The sequence below is a fragment of the Arvicola amphibius genome, chromosome 10, assembly GCF_903992535.2.
Source record: "Arvicola amphibius chromosome 10, mArvAmp1.2, whole genome shotgun sequence".
Taxonomy (NCBI): domain Eukaryota; kingdom Metazoa; phylum Chordata; class Mammalia; order Rodentia; family Cricetidae; genus Arvicola; species Arvicola amphibius.
The window spans coordinates 124,469,039-124,486,905 of record NC_052056.1 but is presented as its reverse complement, the minus strand read 5'-3'; the positions used below and the strand labels follow the sequence as shown (position 1 = coordinate 124,486,905).

The 17,867-nt window shown below is 43.9% G+C and overlaps 1 protein-coding gene and 1 non-coding gene across 3 annotated transcripts in view; both read left to right on the top strand.

Annotated features, from left to right (window-relative positions):
- Ttc28 (tetratricopeptide repeat domain 28) overlaps positions 1-17,867 on the top strand; it is a 489,585-nt gene that overhangs the window by 279,203 nt on the left and 192,515 nt on the right. For both annotated transcript variants that reach the window (XM_042055899.1, XM_038345627.1), the window contains exon 5: positions 667-797. In XM_042055899.1, coding sequence (XP_041911833.1) covers positions 667-797 — 131 coding nt within the window. The remainder of the gene's footprint in view (positions 1-666; positions 798-17,867) is intronic.
- LOC119825812 lies at positions 4,696-4,819 on the top strand. The gene has a single exon (XR_005287280.1). It is a non-coding gene; the product is annotated as a small nucleolar RNA SNORA71 (small nucleolar RNA).

Sequence of the window (17,867 nt, the reverse complement as noted above, 5' to 3'; positions counted from 1 at the left end):
GAAGGGACACTGAAGGCTAGGTGGGGTATACTGGGAGGCTGAAACAGGTGGATCTCTGTGAGTTCCAGGCCAGCCACAGAGGTTCTTACTTGCATATTACAGTAATGACTCTTCTGCTTACCAGCTGGGGGCACATCCGGACTTCGTTTCTTGTTGTTTTGGAGACAGGGTCTCACTGTATAGCCCAGGCCAGCCTTTATCTTGTGAACCTCCTGCCTCCATGCAAGGAAGAAGAAGGAGGAGAGACATGACTTGGGATTATGGTCATCGCTGTAATGATTTTTCAGGGACTCTCAGGTTGCAGAAAGGAGGGCTGTGGTGTCTGCCATCAGATACTCCTTGAGAAGTGATGTATGGTAGGAGGCCTGGAATCAGATGGCTTAACCAGCAAGCTGATAATTGCTCAGAGCCAAAGGTCATCTGCAGAGTGAGGAAGAGACTCCCAGCAGCAGCTGGTTTGTGTGAGGTTTACAACATCCCCACCCCACCCCCGTGCATGTGTGTGTTACAACAATAACATCCAGAGAGTTGGGTTCTAGGATCTCTTCTTCCCATACAGAGTCTAAAAGAAAAACCCGAGTCCTAGCTAGTAAATCTGGCTTTTAAGAGAACCATGTATGTTATAAATTATGCTGTAACTTGGAGAATTTCTCTCCTCTAAATCAGGTGACCACACAGGAGAGTGCCGAGCTCACGGGAACCTAGGCTCTGCGTTCTTCTCTAAAGGGAATTACCGAGAGGCTCTCACAAACCACAGGCATCAGTTGGTGCTCGCCATGAAGCTCAAGGATCGGGAGGTAGGAAACCCACCTGCAAGCCAAACTCTATTTTCAGAGACACAGAGCCCCTTGATCTGCGCAGGAAGCATCTAGGTGCCTTAGCTTCTACTTTAGAAGCTGATAGTCATTGAGTCTCTCGTGAATGGTTAGGTGTTGAATACCCTGCACAGTGTCTCTGACCTCAGGAGTAGACGTCTCCCCAATCGTGTCAGAGTATATCTGGGACACACTGGCTCAGGTGAGCTCCGGTTGTGATCTCACGCTACAACTGTTGCTCATTCATTTTGTTTCTTCGGTGGTTTTTTTACTTCTGTGAGTTTGAGGGAGATCCTACAGTGTTTTTCTGTGGGGGTTGTTTCATTTAGCGTAATGTCCTTCACACTTGCACATGCTGCTGTGCCCTGATGTTAATTTTCAGTACTTAGGGTGTTCGTGTATCATGGCTGCTGTGAACCATGCTGCAGTGAGCACAGCATCTCTCTTAGCGTCTCCTCCTGTCTTCAGGATGCTGGGGAGTGAGCCTGGTGCCTTGTGCATGCTGGATGACAGTCCAAGGTTGAGTGCCTTCCCAGCCCAGTCTTATCATCATGACTTTTTTCTTAGTACTGTTATTTACCTTATTGTAATAAACTAGAAATCTTTATTTCTATGTTGTTGAAAACTGCCAAGTGATAAACTTGGGATAACTGTGGTCAGAACTTAGAGGAGTGGGCTAAGTGTCTCAAGGGAATCAGTGTATGTTTTGTTTAGGTTCATAGTTCTAACAGTCTTCTGGGATTCTTAGATGTGCAGTTTCCTCCAGGAGCTCCTGGCCCAGACAGGGCTCAGAGAGCCATACACACTGCAGTTTCTCCCTGAGGTGTTTACTGCTACAATGTGAAACCGCTGCTTAGCACTAACAGTGAGCACTGTCCTGACCAACACCAGGGTGCTGTATGTCAAGTTAAGACAGGGACTACTATAGACTCAAAGGGTCTTCAGGAAGTAGCTGAAACGCTGACTTTATCCATCATGTTCTGCTGATATTATTAGATGTTTAAAAAGATACTATTTGCTAGTTTTGTACAATTATGTAAGGTACATGGAAGTAACCAAACTCTCACCTACCCTACTGTTACCATTTTAGACACACTCTGCCATCCACATGCACAGTTGCATTTGTATCGATTCAAATCAAAACTGAAACCTTTTCATAAGATTGTTTTATAACTTTTTCACTTAACTTTTTCTGCTGACTTTAAGGTCTTCATAATTATTTTACCCTCCTGACCCTCCCACTGTTATATATTTAGGTTGTTTCAAATGATTTGGCATTATAGAATGTGAGCCAGTACCACAGTAGCTAAGCCTTTGAAAGCTTTAATATGTTTTATCTGTTCCTTTGGCTATGTTAAGAGACATATGAGCTTGTTAGTCTGGGACCTAGGTTTTGCTTTCTTACCTATGTGAGTCTGGGACCAACACGGGGACCTAGGTTTTGCTTTCTTACCTATATGAGGCATTAACATTAAAATGCAAAGCTCAGCCTGGTTAAAAAGGTGGTGGTCTATAGGCATTTGCTTGTCTGTTCTGTTTGTCAGACAGGGTCTCACTATGCAGCCCTGGCTGACCTGGAGCTTGCTGTGTAGACAAGGCTGGCCTTGAACTCACAGAGTTTTGCCTGCTTCTGCCTTGAGTGCTGGTGATAAGGGCATATGATTGTATTTGTGTTACTTTGATCAATTGGGTGAATTAGTTTTTATTCTTGCATATATAGCTTTCTTTTTACTTCATTGCCTATCTGGAGATAACCAGGTCTCATTCTGTATCTGTAGCCCAGGCTGTCCTGGATCTTGTGACCTTCCTGCCTCACTCTCCCACATGCTGGGATTACAGGTGTATGCCAGCAGATCAGGTTCATACCTTAACCTGTGTTTTCTATTGTGGTTTTGCATATTTTGTGTGGGTTGGATTCCCTATCACCCAGCCACATCTGGAAACTGTGGTTTCTCATGTGATGCGCTGTGCCTGCTGTGTACACCTGCTACGTGGCTCTAGCCACTTTGGAAGATGTCTGCACCACTCTGCCCACCAGTGTACTTGAAGATCATTTGTTACATTCTGGGGAACTGTCCTTTGGGTTTCTGTTTGAGTCCTGTTAAATGTGCATGCTGCTGCGGGAAGAGGTCTCTATTGTAGGGGCTGCCCATGCAGGACTCTGCTCTGTCCCTCCGTTTTTCTTTATGCTTCTCAGTAGCATACATTGAGACAGGTTTTCCTGCATGTTTTTCATGCCTCATGGATGTGGTGTGTGGCCCACTGGTCTCTCCTGTACACCCGTATAAGAAAAGGTTAGCTCTATATTTGTATTTTCCGTTTGAAATTTTCTCCTAGTAATTTTATCAGGTCATGCATGATTTTTTTGATTATTTGAGTTCTCCAGTAGTTCAGAGTGTCCTCCAGGTGATGGTAGTTTGTACATATGGCTCAGGTAACCTTTTCCTCTTAATCGTTGCACTGACTAGAATTTACAGTGCTCTGAGTGACAGCATCCAATTCAACCTGTGGTTTACTTTCTGACATTTTTGGCGAGTGTGCTTACTGTGTGTGACTTGGTTGCATGCAGCTTTCACACAATTTCACTTGTGGTCTGAGACACCTCCTCTCTTCTAACACCTCTCCCAGTTGGTCATCCTTGTTTCTCCTTCCATTGCCATGTGCATCCGTGCTATCAGGTATCTGTATAGAATCTGAGAACCTCATGAGAGGAAACATGATTTCGCCTCTCTGAGACTGAAGCTTAACAGGGACATCTCTGCTCATCTCCATCCATTCCTCTGTTGATGGACACCTATGTTGATTCCATGACTTGACTGTTATAAAGTATACTTTTTAATCTAACATCTCTGTGACCGTTAGTTTCATCTTATATGTTCTGTTGAGTTGTTTTTCTATTGAAATAAAATGTCCTTTGAAACAAAGTTAACCACTGTAAACTCTTGGGATAATGGAGATAAGAAACTGTACTCCCCTTGTACATCTGAACTCTAGTAAGTTCTAGGATTTTACTGAACAGTAAGATAGCAACCTTGAAGCCCATTCATCTGCTCACCTTTAGCAGCAATGGGGTTTCCTTTTATGCAATTACTCTCAGATACTTAACAGGGGAGGTGATGCCTTCGCCACAGGGTTTTTCATTGAGAGTAACCTTCTGTCTCCTTTAATGGCTTCAAAATTAATTTCAGGAGCCCGCAGAGCCCTTCCTGTGAGTGAATATTAATTGTCAGGAGGGTCCATAAATTACATCGTATTAAATGTCCTCTCGTCAGGAAATCTGATATGCAAATGCACCGATGCCTCCGAAGGTCTCATCACCCCCATTTCTCTCCTAAGCCTCATGTTTCTCTACCCATCTGCTCCCCAGGACCCTACTTTGGCTTACTGCACCTGTCTCAGCCTTCAACCCCTGCCTGCTGCTGTACCATTCTTGGCTTTTTGCCTAGGCCACCTCTCCCTGTCATGCTCGAGTCACTTTGGTGACTGAATTCTCTTATTTCCGTAGTAGGAATCTCTTTTCTGTCTCTCTTTTCATCCCCTCTCCTGCTGTACTTCTTTTAGTCTGAACCGTTCCAGCAGCTTACTCTGCACACCTTCATTCTTTTAACAGAAATTCTACAAGTTGAGTTCACTCCTGGGTCAGTGAGCATAGCCCAAGATAGTGAAATGGTTGAATATGATTAGGTATCCCACAATCTTAAATTTGAATTTTGCCTCTGTTGGTAGTTGGTGTGTGGCCTGAAACTGTCTCTTTTAAATAGATGAACCGACACATGAGTTGCTTCATTTGTGGGCTGCATCACAGCTTTCTTCGAGTCTTTTGATGAACATCAATGCTTAGGTATTTGCTGATATGTATGTTTAGAAAGACAGATTTTGCCCCCGCATCCTAAAGTGATCTTGGCTGCCTGGTCATTGGTAGTGCAGGGAGAAGATGCTGAAAGACATGTTCCTGGGTTTGGGGCACCCATCCTGCCCCCTCAAAAACCTGGAGCTTTTCTACACTCTGCAGCAAAAAAAAAGACAGATTTTTGCCAGCTATCTAAAATAGTTGTACTGAGATGTCATCAGCAATATAAGGGGTTATTAAACGCCAATGAAAATAGCTAAAAAGTAAAACGGGGATGCAACCATCTGAGTGAGAAACTCTGAATGCTGTACAAGTAGTTCATATGCTGTCGTGAAATTAAATGTTATTTCACAGACACAGCATTCAGAGCATAGGGCCCGCAGCATTAAGATTTAGAAAGGATATGCTATTGCGGTCACTGGAGATACAGCTGCCCCTGAAGCTACAGCTGTCACTGGAGCCACAGCTGTCAGTCGCTGGAGCTACAGCTGCCACTGGAGCCACAGCTGCCACTGGAGCTACAGCTGCCACTGGAGCCACAGCTGCCACTGGAGCTACTGCTTCTCTCCCCACTGTATCACCGTGTGTGCACTGCAGATGACTATGCTGTCCTCACTGTCACCGTGTGTGCACCGCAGATGACTGTGGAGTCCTCACTGTCACCGTGTGTGCACTGCAGATGGCTATGGAGTCCTCACTGTCACCGTGTGTGCACCGCAGATGACTATGGAGTCGTCCTCACTGTCACCGTGTGTGCACTGCAGATGACTGTGCTGTCCTCACTGTCACCGTGTGTGCACCGCAGATGACTGTGGAGTCCTCACTGTCACCGTGTGTGCACTGCAGATGGCTATGGAGTCCTCACTGTCACCGTGTGTGCACTGCAGATGACTATGGAGTCGTCCTCACTGTCACCGTGTGTGCACTGCAGATGGCTATGGAGTCGTCCTCACTGTCACCGTGTGTGCACTGCAGATGGCTATGGAGTCGTCCTCACTGTCACCGTGTGTGCACCGCAGATGACTATGGATTATTAGTGCTTGTTTTAGCATAAAATGGTTTGTCCCAAAATGGTTTGTCCCAAATACTCAGTTGAACTGGGACTGATGGAAGGGATTTCTTTTGTTAGGTAGCTTTGCATATGTGTCTCCTGTCACACTGGGGCATGCAATTGTTCTTATTTCTGAAGCCCTGCTTTAAGTTTACTCCAGTTCTAGTTTCTTTTCTCCCCAGTCATTTGCCTTTCTGAAATTCAGTTCAGACTGTGAAATTACCTGTTCAGAAAGCTTTGCCAGCTCCAGTTGCCTCTGGGGGAGTCTAAATGCCTGTATAACTGTCCCCGTGACTTCTCGACTATTCTGTGTGTAATCCCGTGAGATTACTTGCCATAAGTTTCATCCTTCTGCTTATTAGCTTATTTTGGTTCCCCTGTGTGGAAACTTGCCATTGGCCCTGTTAAGTTTGACTGAGCAGCCCTTGTTCACCAAAGCTCTTTCTCATCATTTTTATTTGGCATTAGGTCCATGTTGTCAGTTCCTTTGTGCCCTGCTTAGGAAATGTTTGTGCATGACCCAGCTTCATTTTTTCAGCGTCACATTTAGATCTGTGGCCTTGCTTGTTTTGGGTTTCTTCCCATGGATCCAGCTGACCGAGCACTCTGGAAGCTGCAGAGCTTGCTGTGATTTCCACCCCAATCTTTCTGTCTTTTTGCAAACAGCACACTGCCTCACTGATGAGTTTCTGACTCTGACCCTGTCTCTCTAGGAGCTTTTCTGAGCTCAAGAGTGTGCTGGTGTCCCATTCTTTTCTTTCCCACATCTGGATGTGACATATTTCTGAACCAGCTTGTCAGTCTTTTCTCTAGACATCCAACTGCAATTATGATTAGAATTGATTGTGACTTATATATTTATTAAACAGTGGGGTTCTAGCCCATTTTCTGTGCATTCAAATATAAATGCATGGAAAAAAACTAAAATTTGTAGTTATGTAGTTTTTTATTTTTTGCACTTATTTTTTGCAATTCTTATTTGTATGTGTTTATGTGCATTAACAGGGTTTGGTGGGATAGCTTGATTCATGTACACAAAGTGCACGATCAAGTTAGAGTAGTCAGTAATTCTGTGTTCTTGCATATTGTTCTATTTTTAGTTCTTATTTTATTTTTAATTATGTGCATAGGTCTGCTTGGAAGGTTGTGCATGTGAGTATAGTATCTTTGAGGATAAGGATGTCAGATCTGGAGCTAGGATTACACGCTGTTGTGAACTGCTTGGGTCCTCTGCAAGAGCAACATATGTTCTTAACCACTGAACCATAACTATCTCTCCAGCCCCGTGTATTATTGTTTCTATGTACTGAGAACCTTTATCTTCTTTTCCTTTACCTATTTTAAAACTCATAGCACACTGTGTAGAATGTGCTTGCCCTGTGCTGTGGAGCCTTGGTATTGATCCCTCTGATATCTCTTTCCTTTTCTACCTGTTCCGGTACACACACACACACACACACACACATACACACACACACACACACACACACTTGGATATAAACATATAAATGTAAGATAAAATGCATAAATCCTAAAAACATGTGCATATACATATGTAGCAATGGAGGGAGAGGAACTCGTGAGTTCACACACTATCTGAGGAGCTGTTGACAGTTGATGGTTTCTGGGGAGGGAGAGTCAGGTTTTTTTCTCTTTTTTCTTTTATCTTTTTTTTTGCGGGGAGTGCATTTCAAGACAGGGTTCCTTTGTGTAGCCCTGGCTGTCCTGGAACTAGCTGTGTAGACCAGATTGGCTTTGAACTCACAGAGATGCACCACCTGCCTCTGCTTCCAGGCGTGAGCACCCACTGCCCAGCTTGAGAATAAGTTTTTTTTTCTTTTCGTTTATGTGTATATATGTGTGTATAAACAGGTACCCACAGAAGTCAGAAGAGGGCTTAAGATGCCATGGAACCAGAGTTACAGGCAATTATGAGCCACTTGAGTAGTTCTGGCTGTTGTTGGAAATTGAACTAGGTCTTCTGGAAGAACATTAACATAGTTAGCCATCCCTCCATGCCCAAGAGTCAGGCTTTTAAGGATGTGACCACTGTTAGGTTGCCCATGCTCCAGGGCATGGCCCACAGCAGTGACTGTATAGGCAGTACAGGGTGGAGTTGGTGGGGTATTAACAAAACAGGACTAAAGTTTGAAGAGGTGAGGTGGGCCTGTGTCAGGAAGAGGAATACGGATGGCAGGGTCAAAGCGTATTGCTTCACCACACACCACACGTTGACCTTCGCCGTGAGGACAAGGAGGCTACTGTTTTTCTTGTCATTGCCAGCTCAAATACTGTGGAGTCCCCTCCCTTCCAGGCCAGAGTTGGGGATGCTTGTAGCCCGGAGGAGGAGTGCCCAGCTGACGTGGAGCACAAGCTTCCTCGTAGCTGGAGGAACAGAAGCTTTCTTGTCTGGTTCTTGTAACTTCAGAGCTAGCAAGTAAGTTTTGGAAACTAGAAAACACAAGTACATTTTGATTTCCTGTTCCTTTGGCAGTTATCTTTGTTGTGAATCTTTGTTGTGAGTGACTAAATTCTAAAGTTCACATCAGTGAGGATTCCTTTTACAATCTCATGCTGCTCTCAAAAGTGAAGGATTATTCTTTTTGATTATGAAAATGAAAGTGAATTATCACCAGCTCATGACACATGTGGGTTTTCAGGAGAAAACTGAGCTTCTGGGCCTCCTTAGGATGGGGCTGCAGGAAATCAACCAGATGACTCCTGATGACGTCATCTTCACCACAGTACTGTCTCTAATGCAACGCTATTTCCTTGGAGATTTTTGCAGCCACTTTCTACACAGTGTGTATTATATAATCTGTACTAGTGGTAATGTGAAATCCATTAAAAGGTTTGTGTGTGTGTGTGTGTGTGTGTGTGTGTGTGTGTGTGTGTGTGCATAAGAAAAAAGAATGTAGTTAAGGTAATTATTTTGCTCCTAGTAGTACAGGCAGTAGATTAAAATGTAAAAAACATTCCATTTTAGCTGTGAACTATACGCTCACAGGGAGTATTGAGTTCATGGGGAAGACTTGGCAACCTTCTCTCTCTGTCTCACAGGCCTTTGAGAAATGAGCAGGACAGTTGTACTGTAACCCAGGTCACCCCCAGATGGCAGAACTGACAGAGAAAGGCAATCAGACCCAGTTCTGAGGGTGAGATCTTTACATTAGGAGCCAGCTGAGTCGGGCCTTTCAAACCTGAGGCGAGTTATAGAAACTTCTTTTCAAGCTGCTGGTAAAATAGTGAGACCTCAAAAAAAGCAGCCTGCCCAGCGTGTGCGCGAGGCTGGTGTAAGGCGTGCTGCGCAGCCACTCCATCTGCCCCGCTGGGTTTTCTGAAATGCAGCTTCAGTTACCTACCATGTTTTTGGTTGTCTTCTTCTGGCCGTAGCATTCTGTGGTCCTTCTTGTGATGCGTAGAAGAAAGTTTGGGTGAGGGCTTAGGAGACCTCAACTAGAAAATAAGACTCAAGTCCAAGATAAAAGGTGCAGAATAAGACCAGCCCCAGGAAGTCAGGGGATGGAGTTAGCTGGAAAGGGCTGTAGAACAACTGCTCACCTGGCTGTGGTCGTGGCCTGCCTTCCTAGACACTGGAGACGCCCAGGGGCTTAAGGTCAGCCCTGCAAACATGATCTCTTTTTAAAAGATTTTAAGTGTATTCAAAAATAAATAATATATGCTCATAATGTATGAAAAATAGGAAATCTCAACAGCAAAATAGAAACTGCAGGCAAGTAAAGTAGAAGTATTTGGGCTGAAGATCAGAGAACTTGACAAGATGTTCCCATTAGACTGGTTCACTATAACATTCTAGGGATGGAAAGAGTCTTGAAGATGGGTGGGTGGAAAAGCAGCACTTGACCATCTGAGGGGACACGGCCAGTGCTGTGGGGGAGGGGAGGGCGCAAATAATATGTGTTGAAGAAAAGACATAAAATCAGGAAAAAATAATGTCTATAGAAATAGTAGATAACATTTTCTCCTGATTTAATTAGAAGGAAGTGAATGTACAGATTCTAAAAGCTTAGGTGACCACAAGCGAGATAAATGCAAATAAAAACCACACAGAGATCAATTATAGAGGAAGTCCTGAAAGCGTCTGGTGAACAACTTAGGACACATGACACAGAGGAGGGACAGTGCGGATGCTGTCTGGCTTCTTAACAGAAATAATGAAAGCCAGGGCAAATGTTTTAACGTCTTAAGAAAATTCTGTCAAACCAGAATTCAATAACCAAAATTAATATTGAATGAAAGCAAAATAAATATATCTTAAGCAGTGACCAAGAAGGTTATCCAAAGCCCTGCCCTGTGTGAAGTGCTTGGGTAAGACTTCTCGGGGGAAGGGAAATAACAGTAAGTGGGATACATATCCAGAGACACGGAAGGGACCAGAGCTCATGGGCATACTGCTGGGTGTAAAGACTCATGCACGTCTTTTCCTTCTTTTCTTTAAACACCATATGCTTTGAGCTAGAGAGATGGCTCCACAGCTAAGAGCACTGGTTGCTCTTCCAGTGCCCGTGTTTTGTTCCCAGGACCCATGTGGCAGCTCACAGCCACCTGTAACTCCAGATCTGGGGGATCTGACTCCCTCCTCTGGCCTCCAGTGGCATTGTACACACATGCTGCAAAGACACACATGCAGGCAAAACACCTAAACACATTTCAAAAATACTAAAAATTTAAATTAATAACAAATGCTTGCTTAAGACAAAAATTTTAGCTCTGATTGTAATGTTTATAGTTTGCAGGGATGAATTATTTTTGTTTGTTTGTTTGAGACAGGGTCTCAGTATGTAGCTTTTGCTGTCCTGGAACTCACTATGTGGACTAGGCTGTCCTTGAACTCACAGAAATCCATCCACCTGCCTCTGCCTCCCATGTGCAGGATTAAAGGCATGCATTTCTGTGCCTGGCCATCAAATATACTTTATTTTCATGTGTTCTTTTTGAGAACTGGAAATGACACAACCACATTTAAAACATGTGTGACAATTTTATTATATCTCAGCACATAGTGGCCAGCGAGGTAGGTCCTGGGTAGCTGTCCCTTGGAACTGAGAACACATTTTCACACCGTGACTGCGTAATGCTCAGAGCAATTTTACTCATAACAGCAAACTCTGGAAATAGCCAAGTCTTTTCTCAGTAGAAGGATAGATACATTAGCTGTTGAATGCTGATACAGTAAATGCAATAGAAATAAATCTCAGAACCATCAGACCATGGGGGAAGTTCAGGCAGGAAAGCAAACGTGGTTTATGCACGTAGCAGCAAGAAGTCTGAGAAAACAACACTGACCTGTGGTGAGAACCGTCTCTGGGGACAGGGGCTGACTTGGGAGCTACCTAGGTACATGGTCTGTCAGCTCACTCATGGTGCAATTAAAATGTGTGCATCACACCACGTTACAAAACAAATTGGACTCAGTTATACATGCTAGACTATTTTGAAATAGTGTATACTTTAAACTTTATGGAAGGCAGGGGGACTGATAAAAAGTGATCCAATAAAGCACGTTTAGCACAAGACACAGGAAAACATCAGGGATCCAGATTCTGTTTAATAGAATATGTAGGTATTCAGCATGCTGTTCTCTTGACTTTCATGTTTTTGTAATTTTTGTGCCATAAAAAATAAAGGACAGAGAACTTAGTGGTGAGCAGTACTGATGATCTGATTGGTGCCAGGGGACAGCCACTCCACAGCTCTTCCTCTGTCCTGGCTGGACACAGCATATCTTGGGACAATCCAGAAAATGTTCATAGATGGCTGATGACCAACTAAATGCCCCCAAACACTGAGGTGCACAATAACCATGAGCACAGGTTGTGTGTGCAAGGGGATGAAGAACACCTGCTTTAGAGTGAGGCGCTCACTGGACATTTTTTTAACCATGCTCATTTACTCAGCCAGCAACCTTTTTCTGTGGGCGGCGTCCTATGGGGAATCCTATAGAAAACGCTGTTGGCTGAGCAAAGCGAACACCAAGAGTTCAAGGTCATCCTCAGCTACCCAGCAAGTTCCAAGCTAGCCTGGGCCTCAAAAGAAAATGTGATATTTCTAAAGATCCTAAAGGTCCCTTTTTTATTTATTGAGACATGGTCTCACTGTGTGGCTCTGACTGTCCTGAAATTTGCTATGTAGCTCAAATTGGCCTCAAACTCGCAGAAATCCATCTGCCCCTATCTCCCAAGTGCTGGGATTGAAGGACTGCACCACCATGCCCAGAATCAGTCACAGTTTTAGACCTATTATGGTACAGGGTATATAATATTAACTGGATCCTAGTTATTTAAAATGATTGCTACTGATAATGAATTATTTGCATGTGATGATTGGTATTTACCGTTATAAATCAGTAATTCTGGCTGTGCCCAACTGTGTGTGTGTTTCCAGCTCTTAGGTTTATTCAACACAAAACAATCCCCTCCATGTCACTGAGGTAGCTGACCACATCCAGACCAAAGCCCTCTGTGAAGTCAAATTTGGTTGCTGTGCCCCAGCCTCAGCAACCATAGACACATTGATTCTCTGTAAGTGTCTCCATCAGCCTCCCAGCTTGTGAATCTTTCAGTTCACTTGCCCACTGGTTCTGCGCAGGGGCAGACACTGTCTCTGGAGGCAGGTGGAGGTGATGATGGAGATGCTGGATGCCTTCCTTGGTAAGATACCGATAGACATGTTTCTAGGCAAACTGCTCCTTCATGCAGCCTTGAGACTCAAGAGACTGCATGGCCTTCATGCCTTGAAGGTTTTGTGTATTCTTGTATGCTGGCTCCAGGAGTTTGGGCATGTGGGCATCCTTCTTGGCCACCATCACTCCCTCCTTAAAAGAAATTCATAGATGTAGTCCCGTTCTTAAGCATCAGCATCAAGGCTGCCACAGGCCTGGGCAAACACTGGAAAGGACAAAACAAAAATAACAACAGTAAATTCCTAAAGTCCATTTTAATTTCATAAGGATATCAGTAAGATTTGTTCAATTTCTTGTTGTGAGGTTAAAATCTGATTAGAATAGATGGTAAGACTCTATTGCCACTCATGATCTGAGCTCAGGTCCTTTCTTGATTTCAATTTTATTTCTCTAAAAGCAGTCTGTTTTGAAGCAATAATCAAAATCTCTATTTTTCCATAATAAAGCACCGTTGTCTAATTTCCATTAAATAGGGACCCCAAAGTTCTGCTTTACTCAGAGGACACTCCAAGATAGCCCGGCTGAGCTGCTTTTTAATTTTAATTTTTCTTCAAGGATTTGCAGGCCCACTGTCCAGGTGTTCAGGTGCTCACTGGCCAGCTGCCCTCTGTCTAGGTGTCTACTGTCCAGGTGTTTCTTTCTTATCAGGCACCCAATGTCCAGGTGCTCACTGTCAAGGTCCCCACTCTCCAGGCGCCCACTATCCAGGCCCCCAGTATCCAGGTGCCCATTGAGAAGGCACCCATTGTCCAGGAGCCCACTATCCAGGCAACCACTGTCTAGGTGCCCACTGTTCAGATGCCCACTGTCCATGCGCCCACTGTTCAGATGCCCACTGTCCATGCCCCCACTGTCCATGCCCCCACTGTCCATGTGCCCACTGTCCAGATGCTCCCACTGTCCAGATGCCCCCACTGTCCATGCCCCCACTGTTCAGATGCCCACCATCCATGCCCCCACTGTTCAGATGCCCACTGTCCATGCCCCCACTGTCCATGCACCCACTGTCCATGTGCCCACTGTTCAGATGCCCCCACTGTCCATGCCCCCACTGTCCATGCCCCCACTGTCCATGCGCCCACTGTCCATGTGCCCACTGTTCAGATGCCCCCACTGTCCATGCCCCCACTGTCCATGCCCCCACTGTCCATGCGCCCACTGTCCATGCACCCACTGTCCAGATGCCCCCACTGTCCATGCCCCCACTGTCCAGATGCCCCCACTGTCCAGATGCCCCCACTGTCCAGATGCCCACTGTCCATGCGCCCACTGTCCATGCACCCACTGTCCATGCGCCCACTGTCCATGCACCCACTGTTCAGATGCCCACTGTCCATGCGCCCACTGTTCAGATGCCCACTGTCCATGCCCCCACTGTCCAGGTGCCCACTGTCCAGCTGCCCATTGTCCAGATGCCCCCACTGTCCAGATGCCCACTGTTTAGGTGCCCACTGTCCATGCACCAACTGTCCAGATACTCACTGTCCAGGTGCCCACTGTCCATGTACCAACTGTCCAGATACCCACTGTTCAGGTGCCCGTTGTCTAGGCACCCACTGTCCAGGTATTCATTGTCCAGATTTCCACTGTTGAGGTACCCACTGATCAGACACTCACTGTCCATGCCCCCACTGTCCATGCCCCCACTGTCCAGATGCCCACTGTTGAGGTACCCACTGATCAGAACTCACTGTCCAGGTTCCCACTGGTCTCTGGAGGATGGAGCATGTCTTTCTGCCTTTCCTGAAAGGTGGAAGTGGAGCTTGTCCAGTCTTATAAGTTGTTTACCAGTTCAGTAACTGATAACACCACACTCTTTGTTATATTGATTTTACTCAGAATTTCTGATGGTTGCAGAGCATTGCCTCATCCTTGCATGCCTCCAGGGACTTGGACCTGCCTGGGGTGGTAAAGGAATGAAGCAAAGATACATGAACACACAGAAAAGCTGTGATGGGTGAGTGGACTGGGCTCTCTGATGGAGAAGCCACAGCACTCTAGAAACACAGCATGTTTATTATATAAAGTTGAATAGGGAGGCAGGATTATTGCATTCAGATGAACAAGGAAGGGTTATGGCATATATCTGAACAAGGAGATAGGTTAGTTCATCTCAGTAGGAGCAGCCTCTCTAGACAAGCAGTCTTCAGGCCAAAAATGTCTAAGAAGAAAGATGTGATGGACATTTCTGCACACACTGTCAGCATCTACACGTGGACCAGAGGGAAGGCTTTGCCATTTTCCTCTGGGTCTGAGGCTCGGGGGTTCTTCACTTGGCTGTGCCCATGTTAACAGCAAACATTCACTCAGGGCTTCCATTCCCAGAGAGCATACAATTTACTCTGTAACTACCTTTTGGGAAGTTTCACTGGTCAAAACAAGAGTAAGCATGGTTAAAATATGTATGAATGCTTCCCAGACTCTCTGGAAATACTAGAAGGATCACTGTGTCTTCAGAATTCACAAGCAGAGTGTATTAGAGCCACTGCTCTCACACTGAGCTCACTAAGACACAGCTTTCTAAGCTTCAGTCTCCTGACCAATTAAAAAGGTTGTGTGGCCTGGCAGTGGTGGCACATGCCTTTAACTCCTGCACCAAAGATTCTATTAGAATTTCATCCACTAGTATGCTGAGTAGTGGCAAATTCTGATACCCATCTTGGCAGATCTCATTTTAAATTCAGGGCTGTCTTTCTTCTGTAGGCAAAGCAGTTGAGGAACTTATTTTCCTTTTGTGTTCAGTGTTGTTCTCTTGCTATCCCTTGCCTAGACGAACCAAGGGTTGACTATTGGTAGAATGAAGTGGACCCACTGGACTGCAGAGCTGATGGTGCTTATTGTTTCATTCTCTTGAGTGTTCATCAAAACCATCTTCTAAAGCATGGAGATTTCTATAGTTCAGTTCTGGTGTGGGAAGTTCTTCTGTCTATGTGTTGCTTTTATTGGTTAGTGAATAAAGAAGCTTCTTTGGCCTATGAAAGGGCAGGGTAGAGCTAGGTGGGAAAACTAAACTGAATGTTGGGAGAATGAAGGCAGATTCATTGAGAAGTCTTATAGCCACCAATGGAGACAGACACCTCCACTGGAGCCCACTGGAACCTTGCCAGTAAGCCTCAGCCACATAGCAATACATAGATTAATAGAAATGAGTTAATTTAAGATATAAGAGTTAGCCAGAAATATATTTAAGCTATTGATCAAACAGCACTGCAAATAATATAGTTTCTTTGTGATTATTTCGGTTTGGAGTGTCCGGGAACAAATGAACAGCCTCCCTCAAAAGAATGGCATGCCAATCTGATCTGAAATGTTTAGTTCTGATGCCTTCCACCCACTTCAGATGTGGATGCTTTTGTGCCCACTCGAAGTAGGGAGGAAAGTAGCTGAAACCATGCCCATGGCTCAACACTCCTGCCTGGGCAGGTGGCAGAATCAGGTCTGTTAGGACTGCACAGGCAGAAGAGCATGGCAGATTCACGCTGCCATACACAGTGGTATTTTCAGGCTGCATAGTGTACTGCATGGCAGATTTACCTCTTATTCAGGTAAAAAGGGTTTATATGCTGCATGATGCTTCTGAGAGTTGAGGTGGTAATGACAGGTCTCACCCGGCAGTCTCAGAGGCAATGAACATGCTTCTGCCATGTTGATCTGGGCAGAGTCAAAAGGCAAAGCAGCCTTAGTCCTAGCCACACCACTTAGCATTTTAAGAAGCAGTCCTGGTCAGAAAAGGATTACAGATACACAATAAAGACCTCTAAATGGGTCACAGTGTGTTTAAAAAATGTATATAGGCTTGGAAGAGAGAAGAGAGTATAGAGAGTTATAAAAAGAAGTAAATGGTTTTTAAAAAATAAATCAAAGTCTTTAAAGAGACAGAGTAAACTTGTTGAAAAAGTAATAGAGTAAGAAAAATAAGCCATGTAAATATGGAAAATACACAGAAAGTCTGGACTATGTATATTATTGTGTTTTCTTTAATTTTTTGATTGTGAAGGAGTACAGAGAGACAATTATTGGATGGTGCTAAGCTAAACCAATATATATATATATACATGTATATATATATATATTGTAAAGGTATCTTGACTTCAAAATTTGGGTCTAAGGATTTGTTGCTTTGAAAAAGAGGTTATGCTTTTGTTTCCACAGAGGATGAGAACCTGTGGAATACTTCCAGACTAATGTGTTTTGATGGACCAAGAGCCCCTGAAAGGTTGCCATGAACACCCCCCCAAAAGTTACTTTGCCCAACAAAAAGCAGGAAGCAGTTTAGAGAGAACTATGCCAAAATCCCCAAATATTGTTTATAAATGTTTGTTTAGATTGAAAGAGGGATATGCTATAGAGATTTGCATTTGTATGGATCTTGGTTTGCTGATTTAAATTTATTGTCAATTTTGTTATGTGTATATTTCTGCTCTTGATTAAGGTGTTGTGTTTGTGCAGCTCATTTAAAAATGTAATATATAATTAAGAAATACGAGTTAATAGATGGTCATTATAATAGTCAAGCTTCTAGTCATGTTAGTTAGGTTTTCTAGATATATAGAGATATATTTCAGTTAGATAGTCTTCAAACCTTTCAAAGACCTATGTAATATGGCATTTAAAATGTTTTAAAAACTTAGGGCTTTTCATGACAATGAGACACATCTGTTCCTGGCAGCACCAATCTACTTCAAGAGGAAGATGGGCATTGGCGAGGCTCCTTATGGAGTTTGTTAGCCATTTGGGCAAGAAACCGCTCTTGCCTGAACTGCTCAATAGTTATGTTGTATGAATTGCACATAAAGGATTCACAGAAAAATGACTGCTGAACTTGCTTAAAGGTGAGACTGTCTTTCAGGGTCCCGGATTCATGAAACAGTCTGTTAGACATTCTGCAGAATGCAGAAGGAAGTGACTGACAAACCGCTAATATAGGTGGAATTGTCTTTTGAAATTTTATGCTTAATGGAAAAGTCTGGAAGATATTATGGGCCTGTAGGCTGGAGATGGGTGCCTACAACATTACAGAAGAACTTTGGGTGACTATCCAGGTAATGAGATGTCTCTGTCAATTCTAGACTTTTGGAAGTTGCTTACAATGTATTTCCTGTTAACTTAGGTTATATTATATCTTTCTGGAGTCTTTGATGGAGTTGAAGAATAGATAGTTATAGTTTTCTTTAGTTAAGATAAAAGATAAAGTAGATATAAATATTATAACTGTAATTCTTGCTTGACTACTGTTTTGTTATATGTAATTTTACTATGTTAAAGTTAAAACCTTCCTTTTTATTTGGACAGAAAAGGGGAAATGGTGTGGGAAGTCCTTCTGTCTATATGTTGCTTTTATTGATTAATGAATAAAACTGTTTCAGCAAGTGGCTTAGCAGAATTGGGCATGGTGGGGATTCCGAGCAGATGGAGGAGGAGAAAGTACGTGGAGTCAAGGAGAAGTCA